This window comes from Cololabis saira, chromosome 13 (assembly GCF_033807715.1).
Source record: "Cololabis saira isolate AMF1-May2022 chromosome 13, fColSai1.1, whole genome shotgun sequence".
NCBI classification, from domain to species: domain Eukaryota; kingdom Metazoa; phylum Chordata; class Actinopteri; order Beloniformes; family Belonidae; genus Cololabis; species Cololabis saira.
Window position 1 is genome coordinate 32175498 of NC_084599.1, and position 21591 is coordinate 32197088.

Consider the following 21591-nt stretch of genomic DNA (forward strand, 5'->3'; position numbering starts at 1 on the left):
TGATAGTTTCCAAATACACTCGAAAAAAACTCCAATCCAATTCTAAAAAGGGAATTTTTTTAATCAAACCACATGAATATAAAAAATGTTTTTGTGTGTGTATATTTTAGCTTGTAGGAAAAGTAAAATTTTACTCAAGTTTGTCCAAAAGTTAGTATCCCCCTTTGTAATCATATGTTGTTTTTTTTTATGTGTATGAAAACAATTATACCGGTCTGACTGTAGTGGATGTTCGTATTAGGAAAAAACAACATCATATGAACAGCATAATGGCCTATCATAGTGCCATCATTTATTTAATTAAAAATGAAGTAAAAAAATAATTATACAGACTTCACTTACTCTCATTACTTCTGAGATTTAAAAGGAAAATAGCCACCAAATGCTGCTAATTTATGAATAGCTCATCAGCAGGTGTGCAGACTTCTCTAAAAGCAGATGTTTTTAACAGTTTGCTTGTCTGGAAAATGTATGCCACGATGCCAAGAGGGTAAGACATAAGCAGGAAGAAACTGTTGCTGCACATCAGTCTGGTAAAGTTTGTAAAAGTCATTTGAAGAAGTTTAGAATTGACACATTCAAAACAGCTGGCCATCCTCTGATGAGTGGACATCCCAGCAGATTTAATCCAAGATCAGCCCAAACAATCCTCAGAAGAAAACACATGATAAAAACCCAAGTACTGCAACCCACAAGTCCACGACAACAAATTCAGAAGAAGACTAACAAGGACGGTTTGTTTAGGCTGGCAGGAGAAACTCGTCTCTCTAAAAAGAACAGCAAAGGAAAAATGCTACAAAAATCGAGAGTTAAGACTCGATTCGAGTTGTACGTCTGGAAAAAAACAAACCCAAAGACCTCAATGAAGTGAAATTATTTGAAAGAAAAGACCAAAATTCCTGCACAATGATGTGAGGGTTTATAGTCTTACTGGTGCTAAATGCAGATGTACAACCTACTGAATCAAGTAGGGTGCTTAATATTGGCCACATGAGTTTTGTTCAATGATGGCATTGTGAAAAAAATGATATGTTGTTGTTCATCTGAGGTTGTATTAGGGCTGGGCGGTATGGACCAAAAGTCATATCTCGATATTTTCTAGCTGAATGGCGATACTCGATATATATCGATATTTTTTCTGTGACATAATTGGGGTTTCCCCCAAAGCATTATAGCATAGCATCTCTGTTAGCTTCATTTATTTCTGAGGCAAACCCTTAAAAAAAACAGTCAGTTTTAATACAAAGCTTCGTGCCAAATGTCACACAGGTTCCTTTATTAACAGAGGTCTGCACAATATCAAAATGTATAAAACTAATGAAATAAAAATAACCTGCCTGCATATATAGAATAAAAATGCTTCTTGAATAAAATAAAACAAATATCCCTTTCCTGCATAACAATTAAATTAAAATACACTGTGAAATTAATACAATGTAGACAGTAACAGGCAGACTTTTCCACTGAGGTTGACAGTTGTGCAAATAACAAAACATTTGTGATAATCTCAAATAAAACATGTAACCAGATATTGCATCTCTTTGAGCAAATCTCAAATAATTACAACAAGTCAACTACTGTACATTTTACAGATTTTGTGCCAGGAAAACTAACCTGTCAACACTCAGGTTTCAGCACACAAAGGTACTTTTTTGCCAGCGTGAAGGGTCAGCGTTGATGTACAGTCAATTTGTCACAAAATAAGCTATATCGATATAAACGATATTATCTCGTACCATATCGTGTTTGAAAATATATCGATATATATTAAAATCTCGATATATCGCCCAGCCCTGGGTTGTATTTGGAAAATACTAGACTCACAATGATCTAATGATTTTTGTTATTTTTTCATACTAAATAACATTAGAATAAAGAGGGGACACAAACTTTTGTACAACTCCAGGATCGGTTTATTTGGGTTTAATCCAGTCTTGGATGATTGATTGTAACACTGTGTCCTCTGTCCAATAGGAGTGGATATCCTCTCTCAGCTGGGCCTTACTGTTCAAAGCAGCACAGACAATCACGACGAGAGGACGGCCCTGCCTTCGTCCACTCACACCAAAGTTCCTCTGCTTTTGAACACCCCGCTTTCTGGATATGGGGTGTTACTCGACTCAAACTCTTTTCATGAGGTCCCGGCGAGCAGTGTGTTCTCCTCAGATTTTGACAACGAGTTTTCAGTTGTGATTAGCCTGAGCTCCTGGCGAGCGAACAACGCTTTTCTTTTCAGTATCAAAGATAGCAGGGACAGACTGTGCTTCGGTATCCAGCTGCTGCCGCACAGAGTGGTGGTTTACACGTCTGACAAAGCCTCGCTCTACTTTTCCTACGACTGGCAGGATGGCCTCCAGCATCATTTCGCTGTCGGCGTTCACGCACGCTCGGTATCCTTCTACGCGGACTGTGGAGCGGTGCAGCAGCGGGAGCAAACCCTGGGGAGATCTCAAGCACTGGGGGGATCCGGGGGTCTCTTCACTCTGGGGAGGATGAACTCAAAGGCAGCTTCATTTCATGGTCAAGTCTGCCAACTAGATATTTATCCTTCAGCTCAAGCTGCTGCGCACTACTGCAACTACCTTAAAAAACACTGCCGGCTGGCCGACACTTATCGATTGCCTTTGACGCCTCCTGGTTTGGATATTGAGGCTAATGACCCACCTTTTAACCCTGTGACAAAGTCCCTTCTTGAAGCAGCAGCTACTCTTCATACTCCTATCGAAGCTACAGCAGCTAATGAATTTTCCCCCAGTGGTTTGGTCACGCAGTATTCAACGATAAGCCCGTCGACAGAACCACACCTGCAGGAACAAAGCCACATTTCTACATTGGAGCCGTTAGCCAATCACGGCACGGCCTCACTTCACCCTGACAACCCCACCTTTGCTTCGCCCAGTAAGCAACCAGTATTGGATCCTACCCATAGTATGACCATCTCCACAACCACAACTGTGTTGGGAACAGGCGGTTTTCACTCTGAGAACAGCACCGACGAAGAGAACAGCTCCACAGACGCCTCCACAGGCCTGATTTCCCCGGCCAGAGAAAGTGGAGTGAAGGACGGACTCAGGAACAACTCCATCAACAGCTCGAGAGACTCCGGCCTCAAGCCGGAACAGTCTCGTCACACCTCGGAGACTCATGTGAGGGCCAACGGCACCACTCTGTACAGGGAAAACCAGGTGGACGCTCTGGGAGAGCGCGGTACGGATGGCAGCTACGATGACCTCGACATGGGGGGATACGATTATGGATATGGGGAGTCAGACTTCTTCTACGACTACGAAGACGGTCTGCGTGGGTCCAAAGGAGAGCCAGGTCTTCCGGTGAGTCCCCGCATTGATGAGGAGCCATGAGAAATACGGGCTTGTAGTAGGGCTGGGCGATTTTGGACAAAAATAAAATCCCGATTTTTTTTTCCTGTAAACCCAATTTTCGATTTCGATTTTTTTGGTAAAACTACAAAAGACAATGGAATAAATCCGATTTAGATTTAAAATCGATTAATCGCACAGCCCTAGCTTGTAGAGTTGAGACACAAGTCAGATCATTGCTTTACATCGTTATGAACAAAAACACAAGGAGATCAATAGTAATTTGTTGCTGGAGATTGCCACATGAAATCCAGGTTTTTCAGGCAAACTCAGCACACCAGAAGTGTTGCTCTTGGGTTTAGTGTTTCATGGAGTTGAAATATCAAAATACTTCTAATAACCAGAGATGGAAATTGTATTAATTTTAGGTCCATTTCCTCTTTTTGATATTGATACAGTATCAACACTTGGCTGTTTTTAAAGAGAAACTGAAGGGAAGTTAAGTGATTTAACAATTGTAAGTTGGAAATATAGTCTGGGGATGAAAAAGAAAAGAAAACGGTCCAAGCTTTCATGTACCAGGACATAAAGAAAAACATCTGGTCCCTTCCAGAGCTTTAAATTAAGTAAATACAAATGCTCTAGAAGAAGAAAGCTTTAAAAATAGCAATGAATCGGATTTTGTGGAACAAAGAAATGAAGCTAAAATGCAGAAGGAGCGTGTGAAAACCGAAGTACAACCCGTGAGACATGATTCAAACACTGGCAGAAGGACATTTAGCAGCAGTAACCCGAACCAATCATGTTCTGTATGACGCTATCTTCCCTTACATCACTGTGGAGACATTTGGGCCACTTTTGCTTACAGCTTTGTGAACTGACATGTATTCGTTTTTGCACAGCTCTCTCCCTCTCTCTCCCTCACTCTCTCTCGGGTTAAGTTCTGGTCTTTGATTCTTTTCTCTTTCAGCTATAGTAGAATCGCTTGTGTATCAATCATCATCCTTCCTCCACAATGCTTGAATATGTATGAGACGCTTCTTCCCGTATTAGCTTCCCCTCACCCACAAACTTGGTCATCCGGACGACTCAGATGTTTGCCACAATGTCCAGAGGGCACCACTTGCTATACATCTCCGTCTGGCAAACATCTGTCTGAAAGACGTTCCAGATGTCTTTTGATTTGTTCACATGCAACTTTTTAGCGGCCGATTTAGGCTTTTATAGAGGCTATCAAACTAGCTGATGATCAACTGATCAAATATGCTTGATTGGGTGCTACTTCCCCACTTAGGCCGCGTTTACACGTAGCCGGGTATTTACAAAAACGGATATTTTCCCCTCTACGTTTTCAAAAATATCCTCGTTTACACGGACTCGCATGAAAACGCTGTTAACGTCATGCCAGCCAATCAGAATCCTGGAAAAAACATCAACAAATGACACGTGTAACTTCCAGTTAAGGCTGATTTATGGTTCCGCGTTACACCAACGCAGAGCCTACGGCGTAGGGTACGCGGCGGCGCACACCGTACGGCGCGCATCGCCGCGTACCCTACGCCGTAGGCTCTGCGTCGATTTAACGCGGGACCATAATTCAGGCTTTACTTCCAAGACGGAACGAGTCTTTCGTTTGGAGTGACAGAGAAGTGGAGTTACTTTTAAGTGTGACTTTAGAATATAAAACAGGTAAAATACAAGAAAATATTGACGGTGGCCAAACTAATTGTAAACACAGGTCGCACACATGACGCTGGTGAGTTTCTGGTGCATAATGTGACTTAAATCTCTGTTTTCCTCTGTTTTCCTCCGTTTTCCTCCGTTTTCCTCCGTTTTCCTCTGTTTAGACGCAAACTTGAAAACGGAGTTTTTGAAAATCTCCACTTTGGCCGGAGTTTTCAGAAATGTCGTTTTTGGGGGCTTTGAGCTGCGTTTTCGTGTAAACGAACGGCCAAAACGCATGAAAACGCCTCTGTTTTTGCTCCGTGTAAACGGGGCGTTAATTCATATGTAGCTGCACTCACTTCCTCCACCCACTGTGTATTAACTGATGTAAAGTGGAAGCACCTTTTTTCCATCGTCCTACTATTTTTTTTAAATTCTTGTTATTATAAAGTGCCTCCAGGCTTGTGGGAGAGACATTGATCCAAAAGATGATTATGCTATACAACAATATCAAGAGCATGACACGGTTCAAGGATGCGGCATTGAGGCAAAAAATTATGTCACGTTACTCAAATTGCACATGCACATGTTTCGGTTTGTCTTGTATCTCTTGGCTTCTCTGAGACTTAAGACACATGCATGTTTTTAATTCTGGGTCGGCCGAAGTCTCGCGGTTGACTCTGGGTCATTGGCTTTTGTTTAAACTTGAAAACAAGTAGGATTACTCCCTCACTGGAAGCTCTTCAGACTTCTGCAGCGAGGAACCACTGTGTATATAAACATGCTCTTATAAATATTTTAATTGCCTCCCTTTAGGATATTCACTTTTCTTAAGAAGAAATCACTTACAGGTTTGGCATTGATCCAGTTCTAGCTTAAATGTATCATCAAAGTTTTACACAATTTTAAATGTTAGTACAGCTGCTAAGTGTTTATAGTGAAGTTGTAGCTTTTTCTTCATGGACGTGTTGCACCTTCTGTGGTTAAAAAGACTCTTACAGAGAAAGGGATATCCAAGCCGATGCGCTTTTATCCAAATTAAAAGATGGATGGGCTCCTTGAAAGGCTGCTGGAGTACAACAGGGTCATTTCCGGTTTTAAATCCAGTTTCTAACAACTAGAGACCAAAATCCAGACCAGAGAAGCTTGTGATCTCAGAGATCTCATCTAAACGTCAGATCCTTGGCAGAAGAATGCTTCAGTGGTTCATCACCTTTTAAAAAAAACGTGTCCATTTTTGGTGTTGACAGAAATGTGAATGTTATGTACAGCTGACAACTTACTTAACACGCACCGAGCAACTTATTCTCACATGACTTCTCTCCAGAAAACTGTCTTCCTGAAATGACTCCGTCGGTAAGATTTGACCTTTGTCTTGGCAGCGGCAGTCAGAGTGTGTGGATATCATCATTTTACTGTGTGAGAGCTTCGGTTTGTTTGAGCCCCGTTGTTGTGGCAGTGGCATGCCTGCTCACAGTTTCCATGTAGCTGTCCGTAGGAGTCCGGAGGAACAAACAGCTGTTTCTTTATTAATGTCTCCCTCAGTTGTCATGTGCTGCTCTGGCATCCAACAGGTTTTCATCAGAACCTCTGAATATTGTGCTTTAGATAGATTCTCCTTTTGGCCTCAGATGATAATGGCATCTTGACATCCAATGATGTCACTTAAATCTCTCATTTCATATACATTATTTTAAACAGACCAAAATATGTCATGTTATTTTGTAACTACTTGAAGTGTCTTAACAGACAAAAAGATATATAACTGAACTGCACTGACTGCAACATCATTTCCAAAGCAGAAACATGCATGGTAGTTAAAAAGAGAGGCTGCATTGACTGTAGATGTAACTTTAAGTAAATGAACGCCTGTGATTCACAATCAGCCTGGCACTGATGGACCTCAGCTCTAAGAGAAGCTTTAGCTCCTCCTATAACAAGTGCAGCTATATGATGTAGTTGGTACTATTTGTTTACAGTTATCGGTTTGGCTTACAGTGGCTATGTAAGCAAGGAAACTGAAAAAGATATCAGTTTTGCTGCACAGTGATGTTCAAATGCTTGCTTTACTGTCTTCTTCCCAAAAGCTCACATGCTGCTTAGCGCAGCGAGGGGCTAAGTGGTAGAGAGGGAGACTTGGCCCGGACAAAAAAAAACCCCAAAACAAACAAAAAACATCTGTCCAGAGGAAGTAACGTACGTAGCTAATATTCCCCGTGTGTGACCCTGGGGAAAAAATTCAAAAGAATAATACATTCAGATCTTTTTCAAGTCAGATATCTGCCAATACTGATACTTTTTATTACCAAAGCGCTTTCATTCTAACAATATGTGCGTTTCCACCAGCAGGAATTCTGGGTAAATCTACCTGATAGGGGCCTTTAACAGGGCCCACCGTGTCCTCGGCCCCTTCAGCTGGCGCCACACAAGAACCATTGACTACGTTTACGTGCAGTCAAAATTCGGGTTATTGCTAATATTCCGGTTACTGAAACATTCGGAATATTCCGTTTACATGCGTGAGCAAACAGGGTTATCCCTGTATAGATGGTAATTAATCATTCGGGATATCCCGATCAAACAAGCGACGCGCGGAGAACGTGATGACGCAATTAGCCTCATTTCCACTTCCGCTTCCTTTATCCAATTTTAAAACAAATGCTGCTTCGCGCAACTTTTCGCTCACCTTCTTGTAAATCTTCTATCCCGGTACTTTCTACCGTCTACAAATGCCAAAATGTTCATATCTGTCATTACATTTATGAAGTGATTAGTCTCCTCCTCACTCCAAAAGTGTGGTGTGGTCTTGCGTTTCGCTGTGTTTAGAAGAACTTCCTGGACTCAAAAGACCAGGATTCCTTGCGAACAGAGCATGCGCAGAAAACAAATTTCTGTTCCGTTTGATCGGGATATCCCGTTATGCGTTTACATGACCGAATATTCGGGTTTTTAAAAGGAGTAACCCAGGGGTCATATTCAGGTTTTTAAAAACCGGAATATGAGCAAATTCGGGTTATTCAAAGGGGTTATTGGTGTTTACATGGCCGTGCAAATTCGGATTATTGCCAATATTCGGGTTTTAAAAGGGTTATTGAGTGCATGTAAACGCAATTATAGACTGAGCCAATAACTCTGCTGACCACCAGGTGCCGGTAATGCCTATTTCTTGCTGTTCGCTAACGGCCAGCAGCACACAAGGAGACCAACAAGAAGAATGCAGCAGAAGAACAGAGAAAAAGAGAAAGAAACGAACAAGAGAAGACCCTACACCGTAGCCGTAGCGATCAAGAGAGAACCTGCTGAACCTCTACGTTGCCGTAATATGCCAACAAGACCCGAACCGACTCGCCGGTCCATCCATCTTTTATTCTTGTAGTCGTATGTACTGGTAGCTAAATTTCTCTGGTCCAAATGGTTCCAATGAGCTGTGTTCACATGATTTATGCTCACATAACAGTGCTGAATGTAATTTAGAAATCCCGATTAGCAGAGACCCCACGCCCCCTAGTAGGTTCCTGTTGGCCAACCTCTCCAACTACAGGGACTTTCTTTGCTTTATAAGGCAAAGAAAAAAGCACTTTTGCAGGGCCGTTCCTGGTAATGGAGACACTCGCCATCAATCCGGCCCAGAAAAATCTACCCGGACGTCTCACTAGTGGAAACATGCCTTCTAACACCCGTCTTCTGCAGGGAATACAGAAGAAGCCCCCTGGTGTTCAGTACAAGGAAGTACACTTTGTTACAACGTTAGCGCAACAAGCTTATTCGGTTGCCACTCTTCCGCGGGCGGGCCGTCAGTCCGTAATTTACAAAACTAGGTCATTTACACAGCTCATATGTTACGTGAGGTACTCATGCGATATATCAGGATATAATCATAACAGCATATACAATCAATGCCTGTGTCGTATTAAACGTATTATTCGCTGTAACTCCGCTTTGCACGTATGTATCACAGATATATTGTCTCAAAATGGAGTCTGTACGCTGACCTTTTGATTGCCACCTCACTCAACCATATAGGAGCTTCCCTGTCCTCTTCACAGCCTACAATAGCCAATGAGCGCCTGTTTGGAAATGAAGCCCATGCATGAAAAAAATTCTGAAAACAACAATTTGCCACTTTAAGGGGTGGTAATAAAGCCACAACAAGGAAGTACCTGCGTAAAGCAAATTACTTGCAGCGAATGAAACGTGCGTCCGTGTTTTGACTCTTTTATATGCAAGGTTTAGCTTAATGTTTCAGTAACTTTTTTCTAGCAATATTGATAGTGAATCTGGATATGGGATAGGATACCTCTAAGTGTGTTCATTAGAGGCCAAAATTATGACTGTACGTTGAAAGGTTCAAGAGTTATGCCCTTTTATCCTAGGTATGTGACCATGGTTATCCAAGTGTCCTTTTGGCATCTCCAAATGGCCATTTCTGGATGGGTCTAGACACAATCTTACAAAAACATGTATAAAATACACATTTTTTGTGGTATTGTTATCAAATTTGAACTTGCACTAGATAAGGCTTCATGCTGTGGTGCCATTGTGTTTTCCAGCTAATAAGTCACAGCTGCACTCATCTGCAGACATCTGGTGACAAAACAAATTTCTGGCGGAAATAAAAACCTTCTATTTCAGTGTGTTCAAACTTAGATTACTCAATGCTATTAGCAATTACAGTGATTCTGACAGCTGGGAAAAACCTCAGACTGTTACCTTTCAAAAGAGACCAAAACCATCCATATACTTCAAACGGTTCAAGAACAGCTTTCAATTTTCTTTTGGTATGCCTTGGATTGGCGTTTTATGCAAATTTTACAGGAATGGTAACAGGTTATAACAGCTCTCAATTGAAAGCCATTGTTGGACTACGTCAACAACTGAAACAAGTTTGATTTTCATAATCCTTTCAAATTACTGCGTCGCGCCATCACAGCGTTTACGTTGTCTTTGAAATCCACCGCATGATGCAAATAAGGCTCCGAAAATCACTGGAAGGAGAAATTTAGGCTTTTGCTTATATCCTTGGGGAAAAGGACGACATATAAAATTCCTTTATTGTCTTTTCTGATTCCATATATCATGCTTCATGTTTACCTTTTATTTCCTCAGTGTTGCTTATAATTATAATTTTATGTAATGGGCAGTAAAATTAATGTCTCCTATTTTTTCCCCCCTGAGTTGTCAAAAAAATTATCATCCTCTCAAAACATTATTGATGGAAAATAATTAAAATAACTGAGATTTGTAAAGCTGTGTCAAGGTTATGGGAAAATTAAAACCAATCTTTTCTGTTACTAATATCTTCTGATGCACTCTTGATTTTTCCTTTCTGTAGGGTCCAACCCCAAAACCTGAGGTGAACCCGAGTAGCCAACCACAAACAGGCAGGAGACCAAACAATTGAAATAAAGAGCCAGATGGCTGTTTATTAAGGTGAAGGGGAAAAAACTGACTCAGGGGTTGATCCGGAGGGGAAGGCAGAGGAAACGGGGGAGCGATGGTTGGGGGTCCAGGAGACCAGGGTCAGTCGTGAGTTGGCAGCTGGGGGGGGGTCACGGAGATCCACGAGAATGGCTGCGAGGGGAACAGAGGCGTCGAGGAGGGGTCCAGGGAGGCAACGTAGACACAGGAACAAAAAAGCCTTGGGACAAAAAACAAAGAGGGATTAATGTAAGCACGACACAAAGGTTCAAACTCGAGGGCTGAAAAAAGCTAGAGAAAGTTTCTCGAAGGGCCTGATTTAGTTACCGCATGGGTTCAGTACAATCAAGCACTGAGTGAAGGTCCAGGTCTTCTTTTAAGCCTGGGCTGGCGATTAGTGGCAGCTGAGGTAGATGGCTGATCAGCAGCACCTGTGCTGCTGGCTCTCCCAGCCAGAGGAGGAGGACTCCTAACAGGACCCCCCCTCCTACGGGAGACACCGGGCGACCGTCCGATGGCATCCGGGTGGGCTCGATAGAAGTCCTTCAGGAGGGCGGGGTCCGCCAGGTATGAGCGAGGGACCCAGGTGCGGTGCTCGGGGCCGTACCCTACCCAGTCCACCAGGTATTGATAGCCCCGGCCCCGACGACGGACAGCAAGCAGCTCCTTAACATCCCAGACCAGGTCACCCCCTTCCAGGACCCGTGGTGGGGGGGGAAGGGGAACTGGGGCAGAGAGAACGCTGGAGACTACGGGTTTGAGACGTGACACATGAAACACGGGGTGAACCTTGAGTGAAGCTGGAAGGTGGAGGCGTACCGTCATGGGGTTGATGATGCGGTCAATGGTATATGGGCCAACATAGCGGGGTCCCATCTTCCGGGAGGTGGCAGGAAGTGGCAAGTCCTGGGACAACAAGTACACCTGTTGACCCGGCCTGTAGTCTGGTGCTGGCCTCCTCCGTCGATCGGCAGTCCGCCGAGACCGCTCGTTAGCCCGTAGCATGGCCCTCCGTGCAGTCCTCCAGATGCGCTGGCAACGATGGAGATGAGCTTGGGTGGAAGGGACCGCCACCTCTAGCTCCTGGCTTGGGAACAACGGGGGTTGGTAACCCAAGGAGCATTCAAAGGGAGACAGCCCTGTAGCAGAACTTTCCAGGGTGTTGATGGCATACTCCACCCAAGGCAGATACTTGCTCCAGGAAGCGGGGTTGCTGGTGGTAGCGCAACGTAGGGCCGCTTCCACAACCTGGTTAGCTCGCTCCGTCTGCCCATTGGTCTGTGGGTGGTATCCCGAAGAAAGGCTGGCTGTGGCCCCAATTCCACTGCAGAAAGTCCGCCACACCTTAGCAGTGAACTGGGGGCCACGGTCCGAGACAATATCCTGGGGAATCCCGTGGAGGCGTACGACGTGGGTCACCAGGAGTTCTGCGGTCTCAGCAGCTGTGGGGAGTTTGGGCAGGGCAACAAGGTGAACAGCTTTACTGAACCGGTCAACAATGGTGAGGATGGTATTGTTACCTTGGGATGAGGGGAGCCCAGTCACAAAATCCACCCCCACATGAGACCATGGCCGACTGGGGACTGGGAGGGGGCGTAGGAGACCTGCTGGGGGCTGATGAGAGGCCTTACTGCGGGAGCAGACATCGCAGGCAGCTACAAACTCCCTTGTGTCAGCCTCAAGGGAAGGCCACCAGAAGCGCCTGCGGATAAAAGCCGCCGTGCGACGAGCACCGGGGTGGCAGACGAACCGACTGGCATGACCCCACTGAAGTACTTGGGGCCGGACAGCATTCGGTACAAACAGGCGATTACGGGGTCCATTGCCAGGGTCAGGTTGGGTGCGTTGAGCCGTTCTTACCACCGTCTCGATTCCCCAGGTGACGGCACCCACAACCCGGGCTGGGGGGAGAATGGTGTCCGGGGTAGCAAGGGCCTTGGTGGATTCCTCAGATTCCAGGCGGGAGAGGGCGTCAGCCCTCACATTCTTGGAGCCTGGGCGAAAGGTGAGGGTGAAATTGAATCGACTGAAGAAGAGCGCCCAGCGAGCTTGTCGGGGGTTAAGTCTCTTGGCGGTCCTCACGTAGGTTAGGTTTTTGTGGTCAGACCATACAATAAAAGGTTCCTTTGCCCCCTCCAGCCAATGCCGCCATTCCTCCAGTGCAGCATGAACTGCTAGAAGCTCCCGATTACCCACGTCATAGTTCCTCTCTGCTGGGGAGAATCGCCGGGAGAGGTATGCGCATGGGTGGATCTTCTGATCCTCCTCCGACCGCTGGGAGAGAACGGCTCCAATCCCTGTGTCCGACGCATCCACCTCCACAATGAACTGGCGTGAAGGGTCAGGATGGGAGAGCACAGGCGCCTTAGTAAATAGGCCCTTCAGTGTCCTAAACGCTGACTCTGCCTCAGGGGTCCAGCAAAAAGGACGAAGGGTGGAGGTGAGCGCAGTGAGAGGGGCAGCGACCCGACTGAACCCTGGGACAAACCGTCTATAAAAATTAGCAAACCCCAAGAAGCGCCGGAGTTGGGTCTTGTCAGTAGGGGTAGGCCAGTCCTCCACTGCCCGGACCTTCTTGGGGTCAGCACAAACATGACCCTTCTCCACAACATGGCCCAGAAATTCCACTGAGGCGGAGTGGAACACACACTTCTCAGCCTTAACAAACAGGCGATTCTCCAACAGCCTTTGGAGGACGAGGCGGACATGTTGTTGGTGCTCCTCCTCAGTCCTGGAGAACACCAGGATGTCATCCAGGTAGACCACCACGAAAATGTTCAACATATCACGGAGCATGTCGTTCACCAATGCCTGGAAGACAGCTGGGGCATTCGTCAGGCCGAAAGGCATGACGAGATATTCGAAGTGGCCCAGGTGGGTATTGAAAGCCGTCTTCCACTCGTCTCCTTCCCGAATGCGCACTAGGTGGTAGGCGTTGCGGAGGTCCAACTTTGTGAAAACAGAGGCGTGGGTCAGGGGTTCAAACATGGAACTCAAGAGGGGGAGTGGATACCTGTTCTTAACTGTGATGGTGTTTAACTGCCGATAATCTATGCAGGGCCTCAGGCTGCCATCCTTCTTCGCCACAAAGAAGAAGCCTGCGCCTACCGCGGAGGACGATGGCCTTATGATGCCTGAGGCGAGGGACTCGGTGATATAATTGCGCATAGTCTCCTTCTCAGGGACAGAGAGGTTATACAGCCGACCCACCGGAAGAGCTGCCCCAGGAAGGAGATCTATGGAGCAATCATAAGGGCGGTGAGGGGGGAGTGAAAGGGCCTGATGTTTACTAAACACGGAAGCTAGATCGTGATAGACAGAGGGGACACCAGAAAGGTCTGGAGGAGAGACCGATCGCCGAGGGCTACTGGACGGAGAGCGAGCAGAGCGAAGGCAGTTGGCGTGGCAAGCAACGCTCCAGCCCAAAATCCGTCCAGCTGACCACGAGATGTGGGGATCATGTCTCTCCAACCAGGGCCTACCTAACACCAGGGGAGCAGTGGGAGCGTGTAACACCAAAAAACGTGCAGTCTCCACGTGATTCCCAGAAAGCGTCAATGTGAGAGGAGCAGTGCAGTGCGTAACCTTACCTAGAGAGTGGCCATCTAAGGCTTGGACGGTGCAGGTGGAGTCAAGGGGAACGAGTGGGATACCAGCTTGACGGGCTAGGGAGATGTCTATCAAACACTCGTCCGCCCCTGAATCCACCAGTGCGCTAACCGAGAGTGACTCAGTGCCCCAAGAAAGAGTGGCAGGGAAAAGATGGTTCTTGGGTTGGGGTAGTGTGGTCTTGCTCACCAGGATCCCCTTAGCTAGTGAGCCAGGTATTTTTGGGCAGGCAGGGCAGGCTCTGATGAAGTGCCCCTTCTTCCCACAATAGAGACAGAGTCGACCCCGCATACGCTCTTCTCGTTCCTCAGGCCGGAGGCGTGACCTGGTCACCTTCAGGGGTTCATCAGAGGCTCCTCCGGACGATCGTTTAGGTGAGAGAGGGAATGTGGGGCCCGATGGGTAACTTCCACCATCGGGGTTAATAGGGGAACAGGCTGTGTATGCTCTGGGTGTAGCCCCTGAGCGTTGAGCATGTTCCTGGCGTCTCTCTCTCAGGCGTGCATCCATCTGCAGAGCAAGGGTGACCAGAGCGTTGAGGGTAGTGGGTGGGTCTCTTCCGACGATCAGATCCTTTATTGCGTCACTCAGACCTCTCCGGTACGCGCTCCGGAGAGCCAGGTCACCCCACCCACTGTCTGCGGCAATCACCCGAAAGTCCAGGGTGTAGTCGGCGACAGAGCGAGTCCCCTGCTGGAGGGTGTGTAGCCGGCTGGCCGCGTCCGCCCTGTCCGCCGGGTGATCAAACACCAGTCTGAACTCTGCAAGGAATCTCTCATAGTCCTTGGAGAGGGACCCATCCTGGCCAACGGCTGCAATGGCCCAGCTGAGGGCTTTGTCCGAGAGGAGGGATATGATCAGGGCGATCCGGGCCTCGTCGGACCCATAACGTGAGGGCTGGTGGGTAAACAGGAGTTGGCACTGACCGAGAAACCCCTTGCACTGGGCAAAATTTCCAGAATAACTCTTGGGACATGGGAGTTTGGGCTCTGTGCTAGGTTCAGGAGGGTTATGAACAGATGAGACCAAGGGGCTGGGCTGAGGGGCTGCAGAAGGGCCGCTAAGCCGGGAGACGACCTCGGTCAGGGAAGCGAGCTGAGCGCCAATGGTCACCAGGGCAGCAGCGTTGGTCTGGGAGGTGGTCTGGAGAGTTGAAACCTCCCCTGTGACCAGGGTGAAGGCCTGGGTGAGCTGGTTGTTAAGGCCTGCTAGCTGGGCATCATGCTCGCGGACTCTGATTTGGAGGGTCTCGGGGTCAGGGAGCTTGGGCATAGTGGCGGGTGGGGCACCCGCCTGTCTGGGTTGGCTAGGGTTCATATTTGGCTTGATTGTTCTGTAGGGTCCAACCCCAAAACCTGAGGTGAACCCGAGTAGCCAACCACAAACAGGCAGGAGACCAAACAATTGAAATAAAGAGCCAGATGGCTGTTTATTAAGGTGAAGGGGAAAAAACTGACTCAGGGGTTGATCCGGAGGGGAAGGCAGAGGAAACGGGGGAGCGATGGTTGGGGGTCCAGGAGACCAGGGTCAGTCGTGAGTTGGCAGCTGGGGGGGGGTCACGGAGATCCACGAGAATGGCTGCGAGGGGAACAGAGGCGTCGAGGAGGGGTCCAGGGAGGCAACGTAGACACAGGAACAAAAAAGCCTTGGGACAAAAAACAAAGAGGGATTAATGTAAGCACGACACAAAGGTTCAAACTCGAGGGCTGAAAAAAGCTAGAGAAAGTTTCTCGAAGGGCCTGATTTAGTTACCGCATGGGTTCAGTACAATCAAGCACTGAGTGAAGGTCCAGGTCTTCTTTTAAGCCTGGGCTGGCGATTAGTGGCAGCTGAGGTAGATGGCTGATCAGCAGCACCTGTGCTGCTGGCTCTCCCAGCCAGAGGAGGAGGACTCCTAACACTTTCTTGTCAGCCAAATTCAGTAAAACTTCATCCACGGCACTGCCGGTGAAGGCGTTATACTGTATGTGCTGGTGGAGTCCCGTCAATGCAAATCTACTCAGACCCCAGTCATGACAGTTGTTATTCTTTGGAATAAAGTTCCTGCAAAGTTTCATCTAAGAACCGATGGTGGGATGTGACACCGCTCTGACTGCCAAAAACTGTCATTACTTGGTTGAAGGTTGAGTGTATTATCTCAAGTCTGCTGTGGTTTTCTACCACAGGAGCTTAGTTTCTCCAAGCCCATCACAGTGTTGGATGACCTCGATCACCACTGAATGCAGCACAAACCCCCACAAATGCACACTGCCCCGCAATTTGATAAAATCTCCATCAATCAGTGCTTAGAAACCAGGGATACATAAGGTGGGAATTGACTCAGGACTCCAAATGAATATTATTTTGCATGGACATAGGATATCACAATGCATAAAGCAACTTCAACAAAGCTCTGGGTCAAACCAGGTTTCTGGTGGAACTGAACAGGGGACAGTGGCTGCAGATGTGGCCAGATTTCCAGCACCATCGCATTTGTACGTCTGACTGACTGAGTTCCTGTGGGGGCTATACTGAAAAGAAGCAAGATGGTTTGGAGATCATCTAATTGATGACTGGAGGGGGCAAGTGGAGGCGGAGTGTTCCTCCTTCATGGTCTGCTGTCAGCTAATCCCATACAAGAGCAAGCGCCGCCTCCTTAGAAGCTGATTGGTGGCAACACAACCTGAACGCCTGGCCTCAAAGACGAACATGTGCCCCAGTGGTGCTGTTGTTACTTTAGTTGTCTGGGATGAAGCTGCTGCACCCTTCAGCTGCTGGGTATAGATGGAACATCCTCCCAAAACTGGTAGTCCAATGGGGAGTATCCTCTCTAGCTCAGAAAAATGAGAAAAATCCCCCAAGCTGAAGTTGAAATATGAGCTCCGCTACCTGAGCCTCATCCATCGCACATGACAGCTGATGCAACACCCACTCCACAGGCTGCAGAGCTTGTCTCGTGTTCTGGAGACGCAGCCAACGTTTGGAGCTGTCGCTCCTGCAGCAGCTCTGTCTGCAAACTCCAGACCCCCTGCTATTAGTGAAGGCAAAACAACTGCTGGTGTTTGCTGTTTTCTGGTTCTGGGATGTTGGATACCAGTCAAAGCAAAAACTCTGTTGTTGCATTGTTTCTCCCATACCTAAATACTGTTTTTACCTAACGGTTTTGTGGGAGAGAGGCAGGCTACACCCTGGACAGATGGCCAGCCCATCATAGGCCACAGAGAGAGAACAGAATAAATACATAACATAACATAACATAACATTTATTGTCTCTTTGTGCAACATATTGTAACAGCAAAGACATTGTGGGTCAGCATTTACTATGCATTTATTTGTACTGTATATTTCAGTTTAAATCGGATATTATTTTCAATTTTACAAAACATCATCCAATGTAATTATTCTATGAAAAAGAGTGTATTAATCTTGCTGTTTTACCGATGCCTGCAGCTTCTGTCTCACCTTGACGATGGAACTCGATCCCTCTGCTTCTAGCTTTGTTCTAGAGCTTTAACTTGCAAAACCCTTGGCGTTTTCCTTTGAACTTCAAATGTCTTACATAAAGATAGCACATGCTCATCAGTGGAGAGGCCTTGACAGTCAACTACATGTTATTGCTTGCCATTAACAAACTCTCTCCCTTCTCTTCCCCCTTCCCTCCCTCTATTTATCCTTCTTTACAACATCTTTCTATGCATCTGTCTCTGGTTTAGGGTCCTCCAGGTCCTCCCGGCCTACCTGGTCCTCCTGGAGAGAGAGGCTCGAGGGTGAGTCGTTTGTGTGGAAGTGATGGTCGCATGATGATGGTGTTCGCTTAAGATTTCATGCCAGTGCAGCTGACGAATCCGTCCAGCCAGAGCAGAACAGGTTTTTCCAAGCCCCTGATTTTACAGAAACATGTGCTGGCTGTTTCATGGCAACCTTAAGACCCATCAACAAGCATGTAACACATTCACTTTGTAACGGCTGTCAGCAAATAACAGCCGCATGTTTTTCTTGTGCCTTTGTCCGCGATCGCAGCTGAATCGCTTGAGAAAGAGGTGCTGACAGACACCTCTGCGGTAAGAATGATTCAACTTAAACACAGGCTTTAAAGGCACATTAAGGTGACATAATTTGGTGTGAGGATGCACGAAACACCGCCGGTGCGTTTGGGGCATCGGCGTTAAACGAGCATCCTGCGTCACGCGTCGACCAGCAGCTTTATCAGCTGAACGTGTTTCCACTCTGATCTCGAGACCACTTATTAGGAAACCGCTGAAAACTGTCATGATGCAATGCTGAAATCATGCCACAAGCCCCGGGGCGACCTTGGAACAGAACAAGACACATTTTATGGAATAGTTGTAGTATGTGTAAGCGGTAAGGTGCAGAAATAGGTTTCGTCTCTTGGCCTCCGCTCTTCCCAGCACAGCAGGGTTTTCATGGCTAATTTACCCAAGAGAATGTAAATATTTACACGGATTCAGTGGAAGACAACATGCAGGATGCACGATTAGCTTGTTTTGGTCATTTATTTGTGTTTTGGTTCCCTTTCCCATCGTTACAGTTCAGAGAAAGCACCACTCAAACCTCTCAAATGAGAGACATATTGTAAACTTTTCAAAGCTAATACTGTACTTGGAAGGTTAACAGCGCAAATGTGCTCATTGCAGTATGGAATAATTAGTATTCTACATGTTCATTAGCGGTGGCAGTTGACAGACGATGTTACAGTGGCTGCAGATGGTGCCCGGGAAGGATCGATGTTGTTGACGCATAATTGGAGGCAGATTTGTAGACAGCGGCGTGACACACATTTAAACATGCCTTCTGGCTTGGAAAGCGCTTGGCTGCTTACATAACCTAATATCAGTCACATACCTATGTCATGGAATGGAAAGAGAGCTTTAGATCATTATGTGTCGAGGAGCTGACAACGGGGGGCTGTATCTCATCCGTGTCATCTGACTTATTATTGTTCGTCCGATTATTCATGCGAGCAGGTTTTGATTTATTCTGAACTGGTAAAGGCAAAGTTTTGAAAATGACGGTAAAGGACGGGATGGATGAAAGAGACGGATCATCCACTTAGCTTTTGTTATCATGCAGAAATAGGCCAGTCTGCAGGCAGCAGGGATACAGATGTGCAGGAATGCAGCATATTTATGGTGTGTGTGTGTGTGTGTGTGTGTGTGGGGAGGGAGGGAGTGCCTGCAACTGTGCACACGTAGAAGTGTGGTTTCATTTTAATTGCACTTTGTTTAAGGATTTTAATATATTTGCAGCAGCAGTTAACAATGAACACAAAAAAATGTCTGTTTCCAGGTTTTGGAAATGCATCTGTTCAGATATGAACTGTTGGCAGCAAATGGACAGATATTTGATATTGAATTTGTTTTCTCTTTGTCCAGGGTCCTCTGGGTCCACGTGGAAACCCAGGACAGTCTGGACCTCCTGGGCCCAAGGTGAGAGGCATTTTCCAATGGAGGGAGGAATAACTTGGCTTGGGTACTTGAGAACCCTTCCTGAGTGTATCTGGGGCCTTATTTATGAAATAAAAGCGTAGGATTAAAGCGTAGGATTACATACTTATATTTTTTCATTTTCATTTTGCCTTTTTTTAACCAGGTCGGTCCCGTTGAGACACAATGACCTCTTTTTCAAGGGAAGCCTGGCCAAGACAGCAGCATAAAAGAAATTACAATTGCAGACACACAAGTCACACAACAAAAATTACAACAATTACAAGGCATAGAAATCACAACACACAGATAAAATACATTTCAAGGAGGAAGCAACAGGGCTAAGGCTCTGGATTCACATTAAAAACAGAAACAAGTACAATATGAAGCTGCTCCAATTTCTCTAACACGAGTTTTCAGAGCTCCAAGATTGATGAGCTCCTTTAGCTTTAGAGTTTTTTGCAGTGCATTCCAGGCAACAGGTGCAGCGTACTTAAAGCAGTGCTTACCAAGTTCTGAGTTAACTTTAGGCACATTTAGTACCGTAAATAAAACTCATTGGAACGTAGGTGGTAGTTGCTCTGGGATTTGGAGAAATAGTTACATAAATAGTGGGGGAGCAGGCCCAGGATAGTTTTGTAAATAAAAATATTCCAATGAATAAGGCGCCGTGCTGCTAATGATGACCATTCAACTCGGGCATATAGAGTGCAGTGGTGGATATCAGCAGACCATGTTGCCATTACAGTACCATCCAATGGTGCTTCTGTTCACCAGAATTGGTCTGCATTCCATTCCCAGGTCAGACCAGAAAGCTGGGCTTCTTACCCTTTTAAAGTTTGAGAAGAAGTTGAGGTAATTTCCACCCCAAGACCTCTAATTATTCACTTTAGAACTACAAGACTCTGAGCCCCAGACGTCCCGGGAACATGTCACAGTCCACGGCCACATTTATCCATAAACAGTTACAAAGACCTCTTAAATGTTGACGTGCAGGAAAAAACAAACAAACAAACAAACTTTCCTCAATGAGGCGACTCCGGCACTAGATCTGGAAGGCTGGCGTCATTCACATGAACCCCTGGCCATGGTTCTCACCAATTTGACTCTCAGTTCATTTGTCCATTTAAAAGAGAAAATGATGCCCCGTCCGTGCCTTCCAGCTGAGGCACAACTGCTGGAAAATCCCACCACGCCCCCCCCCACGGCTTCCACTTGCAGGCTCCTGCTCTCGATCCAAACAGGGGTGTTAATTTGATCTATGTCGCTCCCACTATCTCAATCTAAGAAATATCTGTGGTAGTGATGAGCTTGAATATCAAACAACGATCAGAGCGTGAGTCCGATGAAAGCATTGTAAACCATGGCAACAAGTGAAGGGTTGAGAAGAAAACAATGATTTTGCTGACGGAAAGTGGGGAGCATGCAATCCAGGAAGTCAGACTGAGCATTACATGTGAGATTCAGGTAGGAAGTTCGCCCTCTAAAGACTCTGAAGACTGAAGAGTCAGGGATTCCAGTGGCTGTTGAATTTCAGGGAGATGCTGAAACACTTGTTGCTTTGTGCAGAGAGGGAGAGCAGCCGTGACGAAGCTTTCAGTCCAGGATGGAGGTCGCTTATGTTCGTGTCATTCTGCCTATTCTAACAAGTGTTAGCGCGTGAAACACATGCACGAAATTTCCTGCAGTGCCAGTTCTGAATTTGTGACATTCTGTGAAATTACGCTTAAAAAAAACATCTATGCACCTTTTTCTAGTTTCAGCAAAGAATCAGCATTTCAAGCTGCTATCCTGTTCATTAATAATGGAGTAATATAATTGATAATGCTCTGAAAGTTCCAGGGTTACATAAACCTTATGTGATCAAAAACTGCTATAAAGTAAATGATGGCAAGATTTTGAACATGAAGAGATTTTAATTGATTGATAACGACTGACATGACCGGTAAATAGAATTTTGCCTGACTGACCTTCATCCGTCACACCCACATCCCCCGGTGCTGCACAAGCGGAGAGTAAAGTTTTCTTCACCACTCGTGAACCTCTTGTTTGTACCTCAGATCCAGGAAGAATGCGATGCGTGCAATCCTGTCAACAGTCCTGGCATTTGGGTCACTTAGGTCTCACACCACAGTGCAGACCTATGCTAAGGGAGCTCT

The 21591-nt window shown here is 46.3% G+C and overlaps 1 protein-coding gene across 1 annotated transcript in view; it reads left to right on the forward strand.

Annotated features, from left to right (window-relative positions):
* Positions 1 to 21591, forward strand: part of LOC133458602 (collagen alpha-1(XXIV) chain) — a 130872-nt gene that overhangs the window by 13575 nt on the left and 95706 nt on the right. The window contains exons 3-5 of the mRNA XM_061738670.1: positions 1975 to 3329; positions 17702 to 17755; positions 19382 to 19435. Coding sequence (XP_061594654.1) covers positions 1975 to 3329; positions 17702 to 17755; positions 19382 to 19435 — 1463 coding nt within the window. The remainder of the gene's footprint in view (positions 1 to 1974; positions 3330 to 17701; positions 17756 to 19381; positions 19436 to 21591) is intronic.